Raw genomic sequence first — 23,646 nt, 5'->3', positions numbered from 1 at the left:
TTCTTTTGATTGTCGCTATAACCTTGTTTCCCTTCATTACTCTTGCAAGATACCAAAAGAAAGATCTGTGCAAAGTGCCATATTGTTTCGTTCAGTAGTTTCAGAAGATATTTTTTTTAAATTGTTAACAGACTACGATGACAATGACGACGGACGGACGACAAATGATGGCAGAAGCTCAACTCGGACCAGGTAAACTAAAAAGGAAAACATATGGAGAAACGAAACAGATGCACCACTGTAATAAAATCTTTATAAAAATAGTAAAAAAGGTCACCAAAAGGTCTTCAATAAGTGTTAACACGCCTTCAAGTAAGCTCTGAAAGGTCCTGAAAACAAAAGTAATAAAATCCATGGTAATAGAACGATGACACTCCTTCAAAAAAGAACTAAATGTCAAATAACGACACAAAGACACACTAATGACCTGCATTCATTAAGTCGTTAATAGTGTTAGCGACTTCTTGCACTTGTAATTTCTGTATTTAATATTCGCATATGATTTGCATTAATGTGTAGTTATACGCCACATAATCCAGCAGATCTTCGCCGTGTTTACCACCACAGCGTTATAGTTTCATACGAGATAAATATGTTGGTGCACTATACAGTTACATTTAGGCGCACTGTTTCGCACACCAAATTACCCCGGTCAAATTTTGTAAAACTTGCAAAATTAAAAGTTGAAATTTGGTGGATATATTGTTTAAATGTAGTTAAGCATTTATACATAGACAGATGTAATAAATGTAATGGTAAATAGGTGTAATTTAAATGAAGAATGGTATCCGGAACGTTTCAGTCCCCTGCCGCATTAGGCTCTTTCCTCAGCATCAGATGGCTGATTTTCAAAATATCTTATTTCGGACGAACTAATGGAACTAAAATTGTGAGAGAATGAATCGAAAAGTGTCTTATTATTTTTACCCTTTTTCCACCTACTCCATGCACGCTCTCATTCTGTGGTCGTGCCTAAGTGCCTGATATTTTATAAAACATAGTATTTGGTACCCCTGATTTGTACTAAAACTCAGTAATATTGTTTTCAGTATGTTACCATGGCTACTGGATTTTATAACAATAATTACTAAATTACTTATAAATGACTTGAACTCCACACACTAAGGATTTCAGAAATATACACTTTTTTATGACAAAACGCTAAAAATTTCTGTGCGGACTGCCTCAAAACAGCCTTTTTTCAACAAAATGAGACCAAATTTTCTGAAATGACCTAACTGTATTGTACTACCTCTACCTCTTAAATATCATACAAGTGTGTTCTACGTGTGCTTCTTGCTTGTATGAGAACGGGAAGTTCACATGAAATGATCAGTTAGCTTTGAACATTATCCGGTTTCCAATACAGGTACTGAGGTTAGTTACAAGAATATATAGCTTGTATACATAAGCATGCCCCGATATTTATGAAAATTCATTGCCAGCTGTTCATAAACTGGTTCCCTTTCAATATCATAAGCAACCCAAATAAAACAACATCGTACACGTATCTATGCATGTTTTTTGTTTGTAGTTTACATTAAAAGATAAGATGATCGGTTAGCATTGAATAATTCAATTTATGTAATATTACCTATTTTCCGATTCAAACACCGGCGTTCGTTACAATTGGTTATATTGAGGTCATATATATTATCAGCACACCGATATCTATATATAGCCATTCGGATCATAACGGTTACGATAGAGTACGCAATAATATCAATATTTTAGCAGAAGTCGCCCAATTTAGAGCAAATCGCATTTGTACCATTTCGGATGTTTAAGGGAAGTATGCCAAAATCATTATAGTGACTATAAATTTGACGATAAGCGACTTCGAAGACTTCAGTTTTTGTTTTGATTTTTAACAAAGTATCATGTGCAAGCGCGGCAGACAACTTGTTGACAAACATCCAAAGTCGACAAAATTAGATTAAGGCAACGAAGACCACGATGAAATCTGCGTCATTTAAGAGTCAGATTCATGCAATTATGAGAAGTGAAATGCATCAGACTGGGTCACCCAGTTTTCCAACCAAATCTCTATTTTAATTTAATACTGTATAAAATGTTTATTGTATATTAATATAGGAACATGGACTTCATAAGTATCTTCTCTCCTTATGTTAGGTTTATCTGAAAACAATAAAAATTATATCTATTAACCATTTGATTACACTAAGAATAATATTTACCTTTGTAATATTTCAAATTGAAGAAGAAAAAAAGATTTCAAGTATGAAATTGGTATTACATGTAAAAAGCTGATTGATATATTATACAGACTGATATTTACTTCATACAAGAGTAATGTACCTACCATTTTGTATCATGACGGAGCCTAGGGTTTGATGTCGGATTGGATTTTTTTTGCGTGCAACATTTTTATTATAAAATATGCCTTGTTCAGTAAATGGGGGATGCCAAAGTCCTAATGCAAGTCCTCGGTCAATAAAGCTGAAAATTCTTTACCCTCTAATTTTTTTTTTGCTTTTGCCATGAATTCTGATCTTTTTTTCTAATCAAATTATACCCCTCTATTGCCTTGATTAATTTCATAACAATTGCATATTCAGCAACATTGTAGACTTGTGTTATAATTAGAGGGGAAAAAACACCTACATTTTGACACCATACAAATACTCCCCGATATACTTACTCTTCCGTATTCAATTAAAATGGGAACTTCTTAAATCAAGCTGGTCATTATCGCCATCAGAGTTACGGCGTACTGTTATTTTTGTCTTGTGAGATCCACATAAAGACCGGACTTCGGCGGGTTCGGATTTTAGGGGGGATTCTGTATTTGTTTTCGATTTGACACTTCCTTGTTTTTGTGATTTTGGAGTGTGCTTATCACCTGAAATCTTGCTTGTTCTGAGTGGAACTTTTACCACCTTATCAGGCATTAGACTTCTGAGTTGTGCTGACTCTTTAGTTCCCGAAACTATAGATTTCGACAAAGTATTTGGTCTGGTTTGGGTGGTTTTCTTGCTAGCAGTTGCCTGATTTTTCATATTAGGACTGGTTGTTTCAGAGCTATTCATTGATGAAACAGATCGCCTCTTTGATGTTATTTCCCTAGTAGACCCTATTGATGGAGTCGGACGATTCTGTACAGATACTGCCCTTTCGGGAGGAAGTTGCTGTGCCTGTGTGTTCGGATGAAGTATTGGTCTAGTAATAGATCTAGCTGGATTGTTGTTAGCACCGTCATTAGATCTATGCTGACGCTGATTGGCAGGGGTCTCGTGCGTTACAGAAGCACGATTCTGTGTGGTGTGTCTGCTGACTGGTAAAGGGCTATCTCTTCTAACATCACGTCTGCCGACATACGTACTACCAACGTTCACATTTCTTTTATTCTTCTTTGGTGTTTTTGGTATTGCCTTTTGTGGGGCTACCATGCACGTTGGTTTTTTATTTCCAAGTGTCTCTTCATAAAAATCGTGGGTTTTTTGCTGTGCGAAGCCGTTAACATAACATGTCCTTGTGTTGGTTACGTCACAGAACGACTGCAGCGTTGGGACTGGAGTAGTTTTCTTCTGGTGCTCAACGTATTCGCTAGAATGAGCTGACAACAATCTGTTAGTTGCATTTGGGTTCACATTCCCCTTCTTTGTACTGGAACTACTGAAGCTTGAGGCACTTGTCTGTGAGGACATTGACTTTGTAGAACCTTGCTTTTTCTTCGTGTCATCGCAAATCGCTAGATCCTCATTTGAAAATGCATTTGCAATATTTGACAAGACTGACTTAACAAGCTTTGTAAGCATTTCTGATGACATAGATGTCAAAGATGAACGTTTACTGGTCTGGGTATCTGACCCGTGTCTATGGACATGTGTTATACTCTGAACGGCCATAATTATTTTTTCTTCGTCCAATGATCCGCACACAAGCTCTTGCTTTGCTTTTTCTAAAGCTGCCATTACAAAGTTTTCTACACTTTTTTCATCAAAGGCTGACGCCTTCTGGTGATCCGACGATTGTCCAGATTCTTCTAAGGTTTCAACAGGAAAAATTTCCGAGAGCACATTTGCCAAGTCATGAATTTCTTTCTCTGACAATATTCCAGTCTCTATATTGCTTAATGTCTTAGAGACAGCCTCAGAAATTAACTCAGCTACCTTTTCTGTAGAAATATGACCAACAAGCTCTTGACCGGAATGGTACGGACTGACCGGATTTTCCTCATACAGTTTAAGCATTTTTGATGTCATTTCCGCCATTTTTTGTAGGCTTAGTGCGCGGCCATCCAACAGAATGGTGTCGCTTCCATCAGCAGGAACAACAAGTAATTCTAGCGTATCGTCTGTCTCAAGGGAGGAGTTTGAGTATCGCCGTGGCGAGTCATTAGGCTTCAATTTGTTCCTTTCTAAAGTGTGAATTATCATGTCAATTGTATCCTCAATGAAATTATCGTCCTCTTTTTGCTTTCCATCTTCTACTGTCGACTGAATGATGTCGGTAACGGCATCTCGCACAGCAGCGTTGTTAGGTGTGCCAATGTCTCTCTTCAAACTCTGCAGAGTACCAATCACCGTGCCTGTCTTAGGTTCCTTATCAAACTTAAAATTGCTTACAGTGATTTGCGTAGTATCTTCATCGCCTATGAAGTCTTGGATGATGGTATGCAAAGTACCAACAACCACAGCCTCTGCCTCGAGTGATGCCGTTGATGTATCTCGTTCTACACTCATAGACGTTTCTTGTTTTCTTTGTTGTTCCTCTGCTTTTATTTCTTCTGACATTTCCTTAAGGATATTATTGACTGCGTCCATGACAAAAATAGACGTCTTACTGGCATCTGTCAACATCTGTTGGGTATCCTGTAGTTCATTGAGGGAGAGGTGATCCTGCATACTCTCTACAATATCTTGGAGAGTTTCTAGAACAAAGTCCTCAATCACACCTGACGACATTCTTTTATGTGCATCGTCACCAGCCAAGTGATGAAATCTATCAATAGATCGCTCCAGTCTCATGTTAGAGATGATGTTGTTTAGAGTTTCTAAAATGTGCCCTCCTATCTCATTAGAGGATATTCTCATAAGAAGTTCATTCTCGAAATTGGCAAAAGTTTGACCGCCATGACGAGATTCTGAATGTAAGGGTACCAATTCTTGGTCAGATGAAAGAGTCTTTCCTATTAAAACAGTCTTTTCTATCCTATTGAGAAGATTTTGGACGAGCTTATTGGCGACTATAGAAGATGCAGTTTGTATTAATCTTCCTGTTTCTGAGAGAGCCGTATCTACTGTAACTCCACCTGATTGGATTCGCTGTTTACGGATATCACTCAGTACTTCGGCTACCGTCATTTTGACAAAGTGTGACAATACCCCAATGTTCATCGTTTGCATTATGTCACCAAGTACCATAATTTGACCCTCCGTACCTTGCTGCGTGACGTAATTCTCCAAAATTCTCTTTAGATAGATCGATGAGTGTCTGTTCAATGCAATATCACACCAAATGAGGTCAACAGATTTTGTGATCCCTGATCCTTCTTTGATTTCGTTGCTGTGTTCTGCATCAATAACTTCCAGGAACCTCATTAGATTTTCGTCCGCCATGTTGTCTATGACTTGCCTTTTCAAGTGCTGTATAACAGATAAGACCAAGTTGATAACATCAGATGGCGTTTCCTTGCCAGATCGTTTCGTTTCGTCAGCAAACAACATCATATCTTCATTTGTGATATTACCCGACCTGATATCTCGATCTATCTTCGTAATTGTTTCTCGAATCAAAGTTTCAGCTAACTGGGAATCAGCGGATGTGAGTTCCCTGTCAGTGAACATAACGTCAAGGTCGTATTGGTATTTTCGGACGATAGCACGAAACAAAGCTTTCACCTCTTTAATCGTTAGTTTTTCTTCTCTCAATTTATCAAGAATGCTGTTCAAAAGTGTGTTAAGGTCATGGCTTCGATTTTCGACTCCCGAAAACAACGAAATAGCAGAACTAGCCATTGAAATCATGCTGAATTTCGAAAGCTTTCCATCATCAATATCCCTCTTTATTTGATCGACTGTGCATCTGACTACTTCTTCAGCTATTCTGGAATCACAAGGTGAAGGGTACTTTGTCGTAGATAATTTTGCCAACAGAGATTCAGTTGATGACTTCCCGTGAAGTTTTCCAGATGCCGTCAATGAAACGGAAGAACCGGAGCGTAGAATACATTGTGTGAGTTCCTTTAAAGCTTCTTTGCTGATCTCCCCTTTTTGAAATAATTCCTGTAAGGACTGAAAGAGATGACCCGTGACGTCGTCTGCTATGGCGGTGCTAGTAAAAGATGGCGTCATGCGGGATTGTTTAGATGGTTTTCCTAGGAGCCGTCTACCGCAGTGAATCAGCTCTTGTCCTACGTTTTGCAATTCGGTGTCGTTCATTTCACCGCTAGAAACATCTGATAGGATACATTTAATGTGATCCGCTAAGATTTTATCTTTGTCATCTCGTGTGTGAAGAATCGTTTTAACGCTGTTCATCATATCACATATATCTGTTTCCGTAAAATACCCTTTCTCCATGTTCTTAAAAACAACATTGAGAACATCAGTGACGAACATTGCAACGCTATTGGTGAAAGGATCTTCTCTCTTTAGCACTTCAGTTGTTGGCTCGTGTAAGACGCTATTAATCGACGTTGTAAGCGACGACGCAATTGTACTTAGGTCAGATGGTGTTGCTTGCATTACGATTTCCCTAGCACTAGATATCGCCTCCTCCACGATCGTCCTGGCAACTTCGGACAATGACCTCTCCTCTGGACTTGTGGCTTTAATCACCTCATTGGCAATGGAAGATATTTGTGCACTTGATAATGATTGTGAACTCATTTCCTCGGCCAATTTTGACAAAGATTCGATTGCGTCCTGATCAGTAGATACGACAGCGCGAGCTCTTTCGATGACAGTTTTGACTAGATCCTCTAATGACTCTTGTGACGATTCTCTATAGTTAAGATACGAAGAAACAAAAGCGTGTACAACGCGGTAAAGGGATTCACTTTTATCGTTTTCGAGATCTGCGATGATTTTGTGAAGAACTGATTTCAAGCTGATTTCTTCTGCCGCTTCCTGTGTTAAATGATCACCCATTTCAGCCGTCAAAAGGCTCAACATGTCTTCTATAATTTCTTTCGATAGGCGACCGCGTTCAACATCATCTGCCAATGTTTTGATAGTTTTAACAATAAATTCGTTCAGAATGATCTCATTTTCTGGTGACCCTGATCGAGGTTCCTCTTCTGTAATATCCTGCAAAGTGTTCTCAGCAAATTGATCTATTTGTTTATCAGGATAGTCATCCGTGTACTTTTTATTACCGACAACAGACACTGTTAGCTTTGTCAAATCTTCATGACTCACTCCACCGCTCTTGATATCGTCAAGTAAATGTTCTAGCGTGAATTTTACGAGTTTATCCGCTATACCAGAAACTTGGTATTCGTTGAGATCTTTGGTCTCCACGTCGTTCTCCACAGCTTTCTGGTAGTCCTTTCTTTGTACGACTTCAACGCAATACTCTGTTAATTTAACGATCTCATCTCTTTCTAGCTTTTTGTCATTAACATCAGCTAACAAACGCTGTAATAATGTCTCAGCTAGTTTCATCTCCTCTTGCCGTATCATTTCATCTTCCTTGGCCTCTACCAGTCTGATAGCCTCGAGTTCGTATGCTGAAGGGACGGGGGTCAAGACATGCTCTTCCACGGACTTTAATTCCCGATCTATAATTTCATTACTGCCACCTGGTATCACAGATGCGCGGCTTCGGAATGATATATGACCTAAAAAGAATGTAAGCCATGTTGAAGTGTGTAAAATGCATGATAAGAAAAAAAAACGTAAGTTGTCCAAAATATATATATGAATTTTGGTCCATTGTATAATTTCAAGCATAAGTGGGAGATACATACAATTAAATTGTCGTTGTTGTTGGTTTTTAATAGTGATTCATGACATATATTATATGTTAACTATCACCAGATTTCCGCTCGACCGACTGCACGTGACTATTGTATGTATACAAGTAAGGGTAGCGACACAATTACCGAACAGTAATTCCATTTATAATCAAGTCAAGTCCAAAATAAACCTGGCAAAATAGATATTACACCACCGGAGCAGCTGGTTCCGCAATGGTCCTGACTTGGTACAGGCACTTCAGACGATATAGTGGGTCAATTCTAGGTTTTAAAGCGCGCTAAACCTCACTCTTCCACTGCGGCGTGATTATATCAGTGGAGATTAAAAAGCGTTTGAATGCTTTTGTCATAACCGTCGGTAAATCAGTCACATCAGCACAAAGAACAATCATGCTCATTGTTTTAGAAGAAACTGAGTGACTGAGTCACTGTGTTTGGGTTTTTTTCGCTTTTTATCTGTTTGTTTTAATTTTCAGTGGTTTAAATGTAAAAATCCGTTCTTCTACCACATACTTAGTTGGTCTCAATTACTCTTCAATGTTCACAAACTGAAATTACCTTTCGAATCTTCATCTGCCTTTGGCATTAGGTCCTGAAACATATTGAAACAAGTCTTAATACATATCCAGTATTATACACATACTGCCTGTAGTAGAGGGTGTTACACTGTAGTATCACACGAGGTAAATATATCACACGAAACGAAGTCGAGGATGATATACTTACAAAGCGTGATACAATGCGTAACACCCTCTACTACAGGCAGTATGTGTTATATTATATTGAATACGAGAGTGTGATATATCGTGACGTCAGAGGGTGATATTTTCTAGAGGAGGGTGATATATCGTGACGTCGGGGTTATACATCGATCCACCAATCTTTAGCATTAGGTCCTGAAACATATTGAAACAAGTCTTGCGCTAGAATGTTAACAAATAGGCTTCTGGAGCATGAAGGGTTATGTTGCTACAAGATTGAAGTCATCACTACAAAAGTTTTATGGTCGTCGTCATGAACTCGCGGATCGTTACGGTGTATCCATCTACGCCATGAAAACTGAATTTTTCAACGTCTCATAGTTTTCCTTTCCTCTTTGTCTACCACGGACTTGACTTTTTATGAGCAATCCGGTCGGTCTTTCTAGAAAAGGAGGACGCTTACCCTACCGGTGCACCTGGTCCATGCTCCCAGTTTTTAGTGGAGTCCGAGTTGCTCATTTGCTGTTGTGACTTTGTATTTATTATTTTAGTTACTTTATGTTATTTTTTTTTTTGTATGTCTGTTTTCCATGTCTGGTCTTTGTCCCTGGATCACATTCTTTTGAATACCGATATAACCTTGGTTCCCTTGATTACTCCTTAATACATATCCGGAATAAAACAATAATGTATATAAAGTTTATAATACCATAAGTTTACATCGGTCAAATGTAAATGAACATTTATTTTATAAATCGAAAGTTTCATCTTTTTATGTTTTATCGACGGTAAAAGCGTTAACAGTAGTACATATTCAATGAAGCTGCTAGCGCTTTCATGTCCAAAATGTGCGACCGCTCAATACTTTTACAAGTAGATGAGGTGTAGAAAATCAGCATTCACCACTTATATTGATATTTGAAATGTTTCTCTTGCCATGATGGCAAACACCGTTAAGTTTTTTTGATGGATAGAAAACAGGCAAGACACGGCGATATATGTGAACATGTCCTAAATGAATAGTAGAAATGCGTTTCGACTCATTAGTCCGAATGAAATTATAGCTATGCTTCCTGTTACATGTAAAAATGGGTCGGTAGGTCGAGATTTTATTTTTTTCCCCAAATTTTTATAGGAAGCAACTTCAAAAATATATTATATCAACCACAAGGACTTTCTGGAAATTGAAAATTGATTACCGTCAGTGAAATGTCGGGTTGTTTGGGGTTGGGCGGGGGTCCAAGGCATGAGTCAGTCAGGTAACAAGAAACCAGGAGTATAATTGTATTTGACCATAAGATAATTTGTAAAGCTGATTATCCAATGAGATTAACGTATTTGATATTTACATTTAAAATTAAATTTTGAATGATGCATTATTTTCATTTCAATTTATGTATATGTGTGTGTCCTTTTTATGACAAAATTAACTTCCCTTCAATGTTATGCTTACACTGTTTGAAATAAGACGATAGTCTCTATGCTAGACCGCATCAGTAGTATAATAATAGTGTTACTTGAGTGTAAGGGACGGATGCAGAAATTGCAGAACGGGAGGGTGCACTGATTGCCCAAAGAAGTTTAGGCACACTCACGATCCAATCATTTTCTTTCATTTCAACCAATACTTTTTCAGAAAAAAAACGGGATGATGCGCACCAGGCTTGAATTCGCCTATCTACTGGTTTAATTCCAGCATGAGCATATACATGTGAAATAATTTAAGTTGCAGCAGCGACTGTCTTCTCTGCCAAAAAAATATGAAGCGTTAAATTGTCATCAATCAAGCAACCAATCAATCGATCAAGTTTCATGAATTAAACAGAAAAAGAATCATGATCATGCTAAAAGCTCCTTCCTAACCTGTTTCACTTGTTCGTACACATTCATTACAATTTCTCTGGCTTTTAGGTGTAAGTATTCCTCTTCGTCTACAATATCTTCCCACTAAAATACATACAAAAATGAATGTGAAAGTATAAAAAAAATTCAAAAGCGTTCCTTTCACATGTCCACCGCCATCAGACTTTGAGAAGAAATCAAATACAAATACTTAAAAACACTTTACTTATAAGGAGAATGCACAACAAATGCCAGCTCAAGGTCACCCGTGGGTCGTCAGTGAACAACAAGGAAACCCTCACGCCACACAGGCTGCAGCTGGCCCCAAACCTAATACAACAGAGCAGGCTGCAGCTGGCCCAATCCTAATACCACAGGACATGCTGCAGCTGGTCCCAAACCTAATACCACAGGGCAGGCTGCAGCTGGCCTCAAACCTAATACCACAGGGCAGGCTGCAGCTCACCCCAGACCTAATACCACTAGGCAGGCTGCAGCTCACCCCAAAACAACATTATACACAGGTACAGCGAAATAGTTGTCTCTATGTATTTCAATCAGATCGTAAGATCATTAGGCCTTTAGAACGGGCTATGTTTCTACAAGATTGAATTCATTACTACATGAGTTTTATGGTCGTCATCATGAACTTATTAATTGTTATGGTGTATCCATCTGCACCATCAGTGTTATGGTTTTCCTTTCATCTTTCGTTTACCCCGGCCTTTACAAGTCATGAGCAACTTGTCGGGTGATTCTAGAAAAAAAACAGAAGACGCTTATCCAACCGGTGCACTTGGTCCATGTTCCAAGTTTTGGTGATACAGGTTGCTCATTTGTTTTTGTTTCTTTGTGTGTGTTATTTTTGGTTATGTCATGTTCTTTTTCTTTGTGTGTGTGTTTTCTCCCGTCTGGTCTTTATCCTCGGATTATATTTTTTTTATTTCTGCTCGAATCTTGGTCCCCTTGATTACTCTTTTACCACTGACTATTGGGCAGAAATATGTCCTCATGTACGTAGCACTCAACAGTATATAGGCCTACTAGGCCCAAAGGCACAGTAATGGTTAAAAAGATAAAAGCTCCCTTCCATAATCAATAGAAAATGTAAATTCAGCACTATCCATCTAAGGTGAAAAAAATTACATTCCAAAAGATTTCATTATCTTACGAATGTTTTACTTTACGTGCTTTCCGGAATTGTTTTTACATAATTATTTGATTTGTAACATGCTTTCTGATTGGTTGGTTCTCTTTGAGCAAACCAAATTATTTTGTTTAACTTGCTTTGGTATTATGACGTCAATAGGACGTTGATAGGTCCGCACGTCGCCATTCAAAAAACTCAAAATAAAAAAAAAACCTTTTGATAACGAACAAAATGAAGTTCTTAGTAATAAACTATTTTGATTCGAGTCCATTTCTTATGAAGAAAAATACAAAATAAACTCACATCGTCAGCAGAAGTTTCTTCTATGAGGACTGTCATATCATCACATGCATCCGCTAAAATGTTCAAAAGTCTTTGCGACTGTTGTTCTGAAAAATGCAGGCATGGATGAAAGTCCGGCTTCATATTAAAATTCAAAACTGATATTTTCCTCAAATTTTCCTTGAACTCAAATTTTGATCAATCCTGGCCCGGTTTCATAAATAATCTTAAATTGAAAACTAGTCTTTCTATTCCTTTAAAAATATCACATAATTTTCTTTGTATCCGAAAAAAAATAATTGGAGATAATATCTACCCCAAAAATGTTGCATCTATTTGTATCAAAATTTAAATTAACGAAGAAATTGAAAGAAAATTATCCCCAAATGAAAAAGTTTCAAGCATTTTCAGAATACGTGCATCACCTCCCCTAGGAAGTCAGTGCTCTATTTAGTCAAGATGGACACAGGTTAGGGATAGAATTGCCTCGTTACATTCTCATTTTAATGGACAGTAAAATAATTCTTTTTTTTCAATTGTTGTTTTTGTATGAAATGAATGGTAATTAGCATATAATTTCTGGAGAAAGGAAATATATATACAATATTAGTGGAATACAGAAAAAATATAGAAAGTATTTATATGAGGCTAAGGAAGGGGAAGTAACTGCGGGGCTCTGCCGAGCAGTTACTCCCTTTCCGAGCCGAATACAAATACTTTCTATATATTTTCTGTAATACACTAATATTGTGTTTATCCTGCAATAAGTCATTTTTGATGGTTTTGTGTTGTTAAGAGTATTTAATTCAAAAGTAGGAAGCTGTCGTGGGCCCCCAAGCATTTGCCGTTCATTAAAAACCCGCGACAAGAAGTAGTTCTGAGAGATGGACATTATTTGACGAAATATAGTAAATTGTAACTTTTTCTTTTAAAGGAGTCATAAACATAACATAAATATTCAAAATTAAACAGCAATTTCCGCCATTTAACATGTTTTTTTCTGATGTGAAATAAATTCTTCCGTGACCTACTTTCACTTTTGACAGTTATTGATTTGTTGGATTGTAAGTGTACACATTCAAAGTAGCAATGTTCAAAGTGGCGCCGTAAAACATTGAATTGACACGGTTAGATGTGTTTTTTGGGAGAAGGATGGCACAATGTCTTCAGAACGCTTTGACTAACAGATTGACAGAGGAGATTGTGAGGCGCGTGATTGTGCTTGATGGGCGGAGCACAATGCTACTATGCAAATAAAGCAAAATTTATTTGGCACCCGTTATTTGCCCATTAATGAAGTCATTGCAGGATAATACGGATTATCTTTACATTCAGTTGACCGAATTCTTTTATTTTACAAATTTTCCTATTTTGAGATCGACAGAAAATTGAACGCCGTTTTCCCGTTGTGAATTCGCTTTAGTTTTTCAAAAGTTGCTGCTGTCCAAACAATACTAAAATTTCCAGTTAGCGGGAACTACTGTCTAAAATATATTTGATGTACTTTTTATCCTATAAAAATGATTTCGCTATAATAGTTAAAAATATGAAAATCACTTAGGACATGCCATGTTAAAAAAATTATTAGACAGCCATTTTGCATCTTCGTTGGTTTACAGACATTAATATGAAATGGTACATAATTGTACAACACATGGGTACATTTAAGTTTATAATTCTGTACCCGGATTACACAATTGTAGTAATAAATACGACAAAGACCGATTCAGCAAGACTTAGACGTACAGACCCAAAAAATGCGACCATGTCGGACAAAAACTTAAACGTTCGACATGACGTTTATGAATGCAAACATGGAAATTCATTCTAAAAATTGAAGTATTTGGAACTTGTATTAAAATTTAACACCATGCACAAGTTTTATTGTTTTTTTTCTTACATATTTAATCGTTCAAGACAGAAATCGGTGAAGCTGCATGGCGAGATAACTTAGCAGAAATAGTAACATTTACCCGATATCGGAATGTTACTTATAACGTGCAAAACGTCTTATCTCCTAAATGACAACAATTTTCACAAAACTCGGCTACCTTTAATGTCCTGAAATTCCATTCTGCGCAGGCTTGACATTATTCCCCACATACTTAGAAACTTGGGCTTACCACGCCTCCGTGCTGCAATAAATCAATAAATAAAATACATATAAGTACGTGTACATATAAAAATTAAATCTTAGTAAGAAAGATGAAGAGGGTATAGTGGCAAGGATGTGTTTAAGGGGGTGTCCACTTAAAAATCAGGCACTGTGTTGTGCATGACAAATTTTGTTTAAAAAAATCTCCCATTTCATATCACAAATGCATCCTTTTTGAATAACTACAACCATTCAATAGAAATAAATTACGTTACTGGCAATTTTTTCTCCAGCTTTTTGTAGTCTTCATTAAAGAAATATTTTAATTAAAGTTGTTTCCAGTGTTTGTTTTTTTTTCTAGAATTGGTAACACTGAGTTGTCAACACAACTCGCCACTTTGTAATGCTTTGTTGTCATCAATACTTGCCACCTCTATACTCTTTGTTGTCAGTTCTACTCGCCACTTTGTAACTATGAGTTTTCAGAACTCTTCGTCTTTTTGTAACGCTAAATAATGTTGTCAATTCAACTCGCCACTTTGTAATTCATTGCTGCCAGTCCTACTCCCTACCTTGTTACACTGTGTTGTCATTTCTAATCGCTACTCTGTAACTCTTTGTTACCAGTTCTACTCGCCACTTTTTTACTCTTTGTTGTCAGTTCTAATCGCCACTTTGTTACTCTTTGTTACCAGTTCTAATCACCTTTTTTTTACTCTGTTGTCAGTTCTAATCGCCACTTTGTTACTCTTTGTTGTCATTTCTACTCGCCACTTTGTAACTCTTTGTTGTCAGTTCTACTCGCCACTATGCCAAACCACTATGATTTTTCTTATATCCACCGCTAAACGTCTGAGTATATAGACGTACTCATCTCACGAACTTAATCCAACGCTTCTTAGAAATTTCAGAAATGGGACATGCTGACTCACTTATATGAGGTGGTGCTCCAGTGATTTCCAGTTTTTCTTAATAATATAATCAACCAAACTTTTTGAGCATAAGAAGTTCACCCCTTTCTGGATCTGCCAATATGTATGCAAACCCACCTTTCCTCTCTGCCATTACATTTTGTATTATGATTGATATCCCCAACCGAACTTACTTGTTATCACTGATATTTACCATTCCGCCTGGCCATATTTCTTATATCTGCTAAGGCTAATCTCTCTGCCAAACGCTGGGCGTGTTTCCTCTCATTCTCTTCTTGTTCTAGTTTTTTCTTGTTTCTAATCGACTCCAACTCATCTAGAAAACAAAATCAATGAAAATTATGGACACTTCTATCTTTTTTTAAAGAATTATACGACAAAGAGACAGAAGGTGGACGTAGTGTGGTGTGGAATTTGCTCCACTCTATTCAAACAGGATGTTGAAGTCCTACAAAGCTGCTGAAATATTAGAAAACAAAACAAGTCGTGAATATAAAATTGATACAAAAATATGCCAACCGAAGCTGAGTTGAATGCGTTAAGATTTGTTTGAAGACGAACGATTGAATGACAAACGAACAGAAACTATTATTGCAGGTGGTTGTACTAAGAGGGTATTTTTTTATTTACACATTGCATATAAGACTCTACATGGTTTAAGTCACTCGAATCACACATTGTGTATCCATCTGCACCGATTTGTTTACAGTGTCATAGATTTCCTCCTTATTTCGTCTATTTCGGACGTGATATTTTATGAGCAACTCGGCGGGTGTTTCTAGAAAAGCAGGGGACGCTTATCCTACCGGTACACCTGGTCGATGATTCAAGTTTTAATTGGAGTTCGGGTTTCTCATTGACATTTGTTTCTAGCTATGTAAAGGTGTCATTTTGGTTATTTCAGGTTCTTTGTTGTATCTGTCTTATTCCCTTGTCAAGTCTTAATCATTGAAATACATTCGTTTGGTTTCCGCTCGAATCTTGGTTACTTTCATTACTTTCTCAATGACCTGTTCCTTGTTCCATCTCACATTAAACGTTTATTTGTAAAACGGTTTACTACTATGAGTAAATTATTTCCTTTTATTCAATTAACCCTTTCTTAAATGTCAAGCTATTAACCTTTTAACCTCTGCCTCTGTGCGTCCACCCGCCTCTGTAAAGTGGCAATACCCTCGCTCTTTTCGTCATCTATCCTTCGCTGAGCTTGTATGTCTCGATTAATCATCAGCTGTTGATTTCTGATCCGGGTGTCCCAAGATTCTTGAATCTGTAATACCATAAAGTTTTGATTGATTGATTGATGTTTAACGTACAATAGCAGATATTTCGAGCATTTCAGGACGAGATCGATTGATTCGAACTGATCCTGCTTGTTATTAGTTCACTACGCTGAACCGGATCAGTATTGTGCTAGCTCACAGAAGCAACAACCCGCATATAGGCATGTCATACCACTCGAACACATTATTCTAACTCCGAGTTTCTATCCCCTCAAATGCTGCATGCTTGGAAAAAGCATTGCTACCAAGTCTTTAAAGTCTTTGGTGTGATTCGGCCGGTGCATGATCAAGCCCATAACTTCCCGAAGGCGAGCATGCAATCACCGAGGTGGTTATGCCATATTAAAAGAACTATATGATAATAATCGGAAAAGGGGGTTTAAGGGCAGGTCCATCTAAGAAACATGCATAGGGTTATATGTCTACATTGTTTATCAACTGAAAAACTGGCTGGGTTTTGTTTTCAACTGTATTCAATTATTTAAAGTCTTAAAATATTATACTAATTTTTCCCAATCTCAATTACCACTTAAATTGATTTTCTTTGTCAAAAGTATGATGTATGAAAGTTTGTAGGTTGTCAAAAATTTTGACCTGGAAAAATCGGCTTCTTACATTTAAATTTATTCTTGTGCATGCTTCTTTGTTGAATCTATATTTGCAAGTGCTGGCAGAGAGTGCGCGGGTTTGTTCGTTGTAAATCTTCAAGCGCTTTTGCAGGCGTGAGTGATTATTTTTTTTTTGGCTTTCAACCACAGAAAATTGATTATACTTCTTATTGAATAGATTTTATCAGTGTCTAGTTTATATTTAAATTAAACTAGAACCTTTTTTCTAATATCATATGAAGCATTTTTAAAATTTGTTGACATTTTGGCGCCACAAAAACCGAACGTGAGCGACGAAAAATCTATTTTTTTCGTCTGAAGACTATACACACCTTCCTTCTATGGTCATTCAGTCGTTTTTGTCTGGCATCACTCAGCCTCCTCTGTCTTTGTCTTTCCTGCATGTTCCAGCGTCTCATCAGTAACTTATTTCTTCTCTCAATCTGAAAGATATACCATATGACACATAGTTCATAAAACGGGCCTCTCTTCTCAATCTGAAATGATATACCAGATGACACATAGTTCATAAAACGGAGCCCTTTTTCTTGTATATTCGTTAGCAGATCTTTTTCCTAGTAATCAGGAATGATACGACAGATGGCAAATATATGTGTAGCTTATGGGCCATACAGGGTAACGTAGATTCCCCATTTTATTGCATATCACAGCGTCTCAAACTGGAATGAGAAAAATAAGATTGTACATACATTATAGCTTTGAGACACACATATAGAAATTCTCCTCTCAATCTGACATGAGCTAATCAGTGCAATAGTTCATGAGCCACAAGCTGAAGCACCGGCCCCTTTTAAATACACGTTTCGGTGTTGTGCAGCTTGTTTCTTTACCTAATTAAATAGACCGGGTCCGGTTTCACAAAGAATCTGAAATTGAGATTTTCCTCAAATCCTTCCTCACTCAAATTTCGACCAATCAAAATCCCTTGAAATTGGAGATCTGAGTTTGAGGAAAACTGAATGATTTGAGAAAAATCTCAATTTGAGAATTTTTATGAACCCCAAGCGCAACAGAAATACGATAGGTAACCATTCCAAATTTCTTTCCTACAACCCAGATTATATTTAGACCGTTCGATAAATATCAACAAACCGCCTATAAACAGTTCTGTGTCCACTTTGCATATGAAACTCACTTGTGAGTGTGCGTAATAAAAAGTATATTAGCATTAATACCTTCATAAGATGAAAGCACATTTTATAAAAAAAAAAATACCTTACCTAAGTGAGTTAAAGCTGAAGACCGAATCCTCCCGCCATCTTGAAATTACCGTAATGTCACAACTTTATCCCAATCTTAGCAAAGAGTAATCAAGAGAACTAAGATTCTAGAGGAAATCAAAACAATATAATCCAAGAATAAAGACCAAACATTGAAAACAATTGATAATAGATTGACAATTACCATTTGTTTATGCTGTTGTAGTGTATGTTTTCTCTTTTTTTCGGCGTGTCTGTTCAATGTCTCTCGTATCAAACGTTCGGACTCCATCTGTTTCATTCGGCGCTGTCTCTTCTCTGACTTCATTTGCGATCCTTTTTCGTATCTGTTAAACAGTAAACTATTTTTACGGAAACACTTAACGTCTTCAAAAATAATATAAAACCAATACTGCTAACAATCAGTTTTTTTTTTAATTGGCCGTTCGGAATTACCGAAAATTGTAGAATGAGACGTGCAGATGCTGAATGATTATGGTGGTACAGTTGTATGAGCTGAGGCATTGTGTTGTGTTGAATTGAAAGCGGGTTCAGATACATGTATTTCTTGTGAAAAAATTTTTTTTCCAAAATGTGGAAAATTCGAAATATGAAAAAGTCATATTTACGTTATATAATAATGCAAGTAATAAGTATCATTCTCTAGTTTCTACAGTCCTAAGCTCAACTGTTTTTTGCGCACGGTAAGAATATGATGATGAATTTGTGGTCGCTTTTAACGGGTTGAATTCATACTTTTTCTTTTTTTAATTTTCGGGTAAACATGTTAACATTAAATAATACCAGAAAATACTAATATATTTCAACAGATTTATCTGTTTACCAATTTCGAATTCAGCATATTAAAGGTGGATAAAGGACACAACTCTTACAAATCATTGGAACGTTTGTATTCAGCATTTGACATCATTCTATGTAAGCATCAAAGTAACTGGGATTGATTTTATTCTGTTTCCTATGAAAGCTTGATAGACTTTGGTGAAACTGAATATTATACAAACATACAATGTACCAATGATTTCAAGAGTTATTTCTGTTACCCTGATCTACCTCCTTAAAGTAGGTAAAATTTCGATCGTCACAGAGGTACATGTGCATGTACCTGAACAATTTAACGCTTGTGATAGCGTGCATTGACCTTTCAACGGATCACAGTTTTCCTGTCCATGGTCCATGCTCCCAATTTTTAGTGGAGTCCGAGTTGCTCATTTGCTTTTGTTACTTTGTATGTATGATTTTAGCTACTTTATGTTCATTGTTGTGTATGTCTGTTTTCCATGTCTGGTCTTTGTCCCTGGATTACATTCTTTTGATTACCGCTATAACCTTGGTTCCCTTGATTACTCTTAGACTTACGTTTTGCAGATTGATATTGAGCAGACGTTCATCTACTACATATATTCGCAGTAAAAATTAATGAAACTTGTCCCGCGATGTGTTTTATTTTAATAATAGGATAATCAATTGGAAGGAGTGAATAACCAAAATATGATCATGAGTGCCGAAGAACGCCTAGCTTTAATGAGTGTGCGGAACTTGTTTCGCGCACGACTTAAATCTTAATGCGTTCTTTGCACGAATGATCTCATTTTGGTTATTAACGATAACCAATTGATCATCCTATTTATTAGATAGATTTCATTCATTATTCATTGTTATTTTCAACACAAATTTAAAATTTTGTGAACGACGGATTGATATTTGTGTTGTGACGTTTTAGCGGGAGCAAGCGCGAGAGTGAAATTACCGAATTTATTTCACGGTGTGAATTAGCGAAAAATATTACACTGGGAACAATCGGTAAATCACTGCTAACTATATAATAAGTACAGATATTATATCGATGAACAAGTTCTTACATTTTGTAAGTAAAAATAGTGGGGCAGGGTATAAAAAAAACATCTAACCAATTTCCAAGCGCATGAACATGGAATCACGATTTAATTAGAGGCTTTACCTCTGTTCTCTGAGACTTTTTAATTCCTCCATTCTCTTCCTCACACGCTCGAGTCTTTTTCTTGTAACGCTTTGCTCTGCTTCACTTAAATCGCTCCTTGCTGCCTCTCGGAGACATTCCTGTTTACATGAATAGGGAAAAAAATATTGAACTTAATTGTTAAGTATTACATTTCCTGCCAGTTACACGTGTAAAACAGGTCAGAGATTGCATATTAAAACAGATTAAACTTTATACTGAAAATTGTTACTAGTGTAACATCTTTATTTAGGGGGAGCGCTATCCCGCACACACAGTCTCATAAATGAGTCATTAGTTGTAACTGCCTAAAACAGTAACATTTTGTACTCACGAATGCATAAAAAGTTTCGCAAATTTAATCGTAAACACAGACAACATTCAAACAAGATATCTGAAAAAAAATAAACCTGGTATGCAAGTGTGATACGCTATATTGCAAGCAGATGCAAATTTAGAGTCCCCTAACTTCGAACCCACCCAACAAAAAACTCCGAAGAAAGTATATATATTAAAAATAAAAAATACCGAAAACAAAAATGAGTTGAAAACCGTTGCCAACACAATGCCGAGATTAAGAAAAATATAGTTGAGTCGAAGAACAATAGTGATTTAGCTTACGGTGCACTATGTAGTTATATTTAGGCGCACTATTTTGCACACCAAAGTTGGCTGTTATTTTTGGAAAAGGTACCCCTGATTTGTACTGAAACTCAGTAATATTTTTTTTTCGGTATGTTACTATGGCTACTGGATTTTATGACAATGAAATACATTATTTAACACAGACTAGCCACTTATGCCGCATTGTTTTACCCCGAGCGTAGCGAGTGCTAAAATAACGACATACAATTGTAAAAGGCCAGCCCGTGGTAAAAGGATGATACACGAGCGATATCGAGTTGTGGAATAATGACATAAATGGCCAGCCCGTGGTAAAACGATGATACACGAGTGGAAGCGAGTGGTTAAATAACAACATAAATGGCCAGCCCGTGGTAAAACGATGATACACGAGTGGTAGCGAGTGGTTAAATAACAACATAAATGGCCAGCCCGTGGTAAAACGATGATACACGAGTGGTAGCCAGTGGTTAAATAACAACATAAATGGCCAGCCCGTGGTAAAACGATGATACACGAGTGGTAGCGAGTGGTTAAATAACAACATAAATGGCCAGCCCGTGGTAAAACGATGATACACGAGTGGTAGCGAGTGGTTAAATAACAACATAAATGGCCAGCCCGTGGTAAAAGGATGATACACGAGCGATATCGAGTGGTTGAATAACGACATAAATGGCCAGCCCGTGGTAAAACGATGATACACGAGTGGTAGCGAGTGGTTAAATAACAACATAAATGGCCAGCCCGTGGTAAAACGATGATACACGAGTGGTAGCGAGTGGTTAAATAACAACATAAATGGCCATCCTGTGGTAAAAGGATGATACACGAGCGATATCGAGTGGTTGAATAACGACATATATGGCCATCCCGTGGTAAAACGATGATGCACGAGCGATATCGAGTGGTTGAATAACGACATAAATGGCCAGCCCGTGGTAAAACGATGATACACGAGTGGTAGCGAGTGGTTAAATAACAACATAAATGGCCAGCCCGTGGTAAAACGATGATACACGAGTGGTAGCGAGTGGTTGAATAACGACATAAATGGCCAGCCCGTGGTAAAACGATGATACATAGAGTTTATGTGGTTTATTTCGATTCAAATACCACTTGTTTCTTCTTATTTTTGAATGGACACAGCCTATGTTTTGCACGAAATGATGATCATTTGTTTATCACTTTTTTACAATGGCTGTGGTTTTAAAAAGCTTTGAAGACCGTCATATTAGAATTAATAATTACTTGAACCTCCACACATCAAGGACTACAAAAAATATGTACTTTTTATGAAAAAAAATACTTAAAATTTCTGTCGCAAGACAGCTTTATTACGACAAAATAAGACCAAATTTTCAGAATTTACTGAACCGTATAGTACTACATGTACCTTACTTAAAGTTCGAAATAGCGAATACTGTGTCACAATTACATGACGTAAACGATGGGCGGGCGGACGGACGGACACGAGTATATCATAAAAGGACCTTTACCCAGACGTATATGATAACTTATAGGTAAAATTTGTCAGACTCAACAAATAAAACTAGTACTCTCGCGCTTTATACATGTATGAGGATAATAAAATTTATCAATTCTAAAATCACATTTCCGAAGTCAACGGCTGAATTGATTTTGTATAGGCATAGACATTCTGATCTTGGAAGTGGGCTAGGGTTCACATGCTACATGTAGTGCAAACATTTTTCCCATAAATTTTGTTTAATACAAGGAGATTTCTGTGGATTTTTGTCAGTGGGTTATAAGAAGAGTATAAAATGAATATTATTTTCTTTCACTCCATATGTTGGCCAAATTACTTTGTCGAAAAAATCAGGTCCCACTCTAAATGGGCCATGATTTACCTGCTTCTGTTTGTTGTATTCTAACTCCAAAAGAAACATTTTCCGTAGATACTGTCGGTACTTGTTGAACTCTTTCAGATTGCAGACCACTTTACCGTTGTACAGGAACCCATTCCGCACAAGATGGCGTCTCATTCGTGGAACATTAAAATGGTTCCGTAAGTGAGGATCGTGAAGTGGTTCATATTCACTGAATGACAAATGACCGCAGGGATCTGTGAGGTCAAAGTCAATGTGGGCTAACTTATGTTTCTGAAAGCAAAGAAAACAAGTTAGATATCAAATGCCACCTTCTACTTCAAAACATATTGTCGATCATAATTTGGTATGTGGAATATTGTTACATATGTGTAGCTCTTAGTTTATGTATTTGAGAACTGTCCCAATATTTTATTATCCAGAAAAATTATTCATATGTAATGTTGCATTAACTCTATGGCAGTACAGCAGAACGTACATGTACATGTAGCAGCTATAATGTATTAACACTCTTTATAAGTTATATAAATACAATAGTTTCAAAAATGCACAGTTAACAGAGTTACTTCAGCAATATTTTTTTCTTACCGGTTCACATAAACTTGTTGTACAAAGCTTGTAGGAACCCTTCGGCGTAGGGTAAACCGGTAATTTTGCATACAGTGGAACTTCTGACCAGAGCGGCAATCCATCTCCCGCGGGTAAGCATTGCTCCTTCTCCGCAGTTTTCGGACGCGAAAGTAGGCTCATGCGGTTCATTTTCAAAACGCTTCTTACGTCGCATTAGCTGCGGCCATCTTGTTTTGGATATCCGTCTCTATGGCTCAACGTTACAATAACTTTTATGACGTTACAACTCTTTTTGTGTCGCAAAACGTCGTCCTGGAAGTCCGACTGTCTTTTATTTAATTAATTACGTGATACTGTTTTATCACCACATGTTACCAGTGTATTCAGGTTAAAGGAGTGTGCAAAATTGGCGTGTTACAGACAGATGATTAAAAAAAAACATGGAGGTGGAAATATGGCATAAAACAAGAAAGGCATGCAGTGTAGGTTTCAAGGACAGATCCAGAGATTTTGAAAAGCTGGTTTCCTGAGAAGTTCCTTGCTATTAT

At 37.1% G+C, this 23,646-nt stretch overlaps 1 protein-coding gene across 1 annotated transcript; it reads right to left on the bottom strand.

The window, feature by feature from the left end:
- Positions 1 to 2,030: 2,030 nt before the first annotated feature.
- LOC148610757 (uncharacterized) lies at positions 2,031 to 23,359 on the bottom strand. Its single transcript, XM_088596109.1, has 13 exons — positions 23,117 to 23,359; positions 22,550 to 22,801; positions 20,037 to 20,155; positions 18,264 to 18,405; positions 17,171 to 17,281; positions 16,070 to 16,217; positions 15,141 to 15,263; positions 13,972 to 14,055; positions 11,942 to 12,027; positions 10,510 to 10,593; positions 8,504 to 8,537; positions 2,663 to 7,807; positions 2,031 to 2,139 (listed from the first exon to the last, which is right to left on the bottom strand). Exons 1-12 carry the CDS (start codon positions 23,285 to 23,287, stop codon positions 2,673 to 2,675), a joined length of 6,489 nt encoding a protein of 2,162 aa, XP_088452235.1. The 5' UTR covers positions 23,288 to 23,359; the 3' UTR covers positions 2,031 to 2,139; positions 2,663 to 2,672.
- Positions 23,360 to 23,646: the final 287 nt, after the last annotated feature.

The sequence above is a fragment of the Perna viridis genome, chromosome 8 (genome assembly GCF_037379345.1).
Source record: "Perna viridis isolate PV_CMFRI_1.1 ecotype Kerala chromosome 8, ASM3737934v1, whole genome shotgun sequence".
NCBI lineage: Eukaryota > Metazoa > Mollusca > Bivalvia > Mytilida > Mytilidae > Perna > Perna viridis.
The sequence above is the reverse complement of the archived record's forward strand: the minus strand, read 5'-3'. Positions and strand labels throughout refer to the sequence as shown.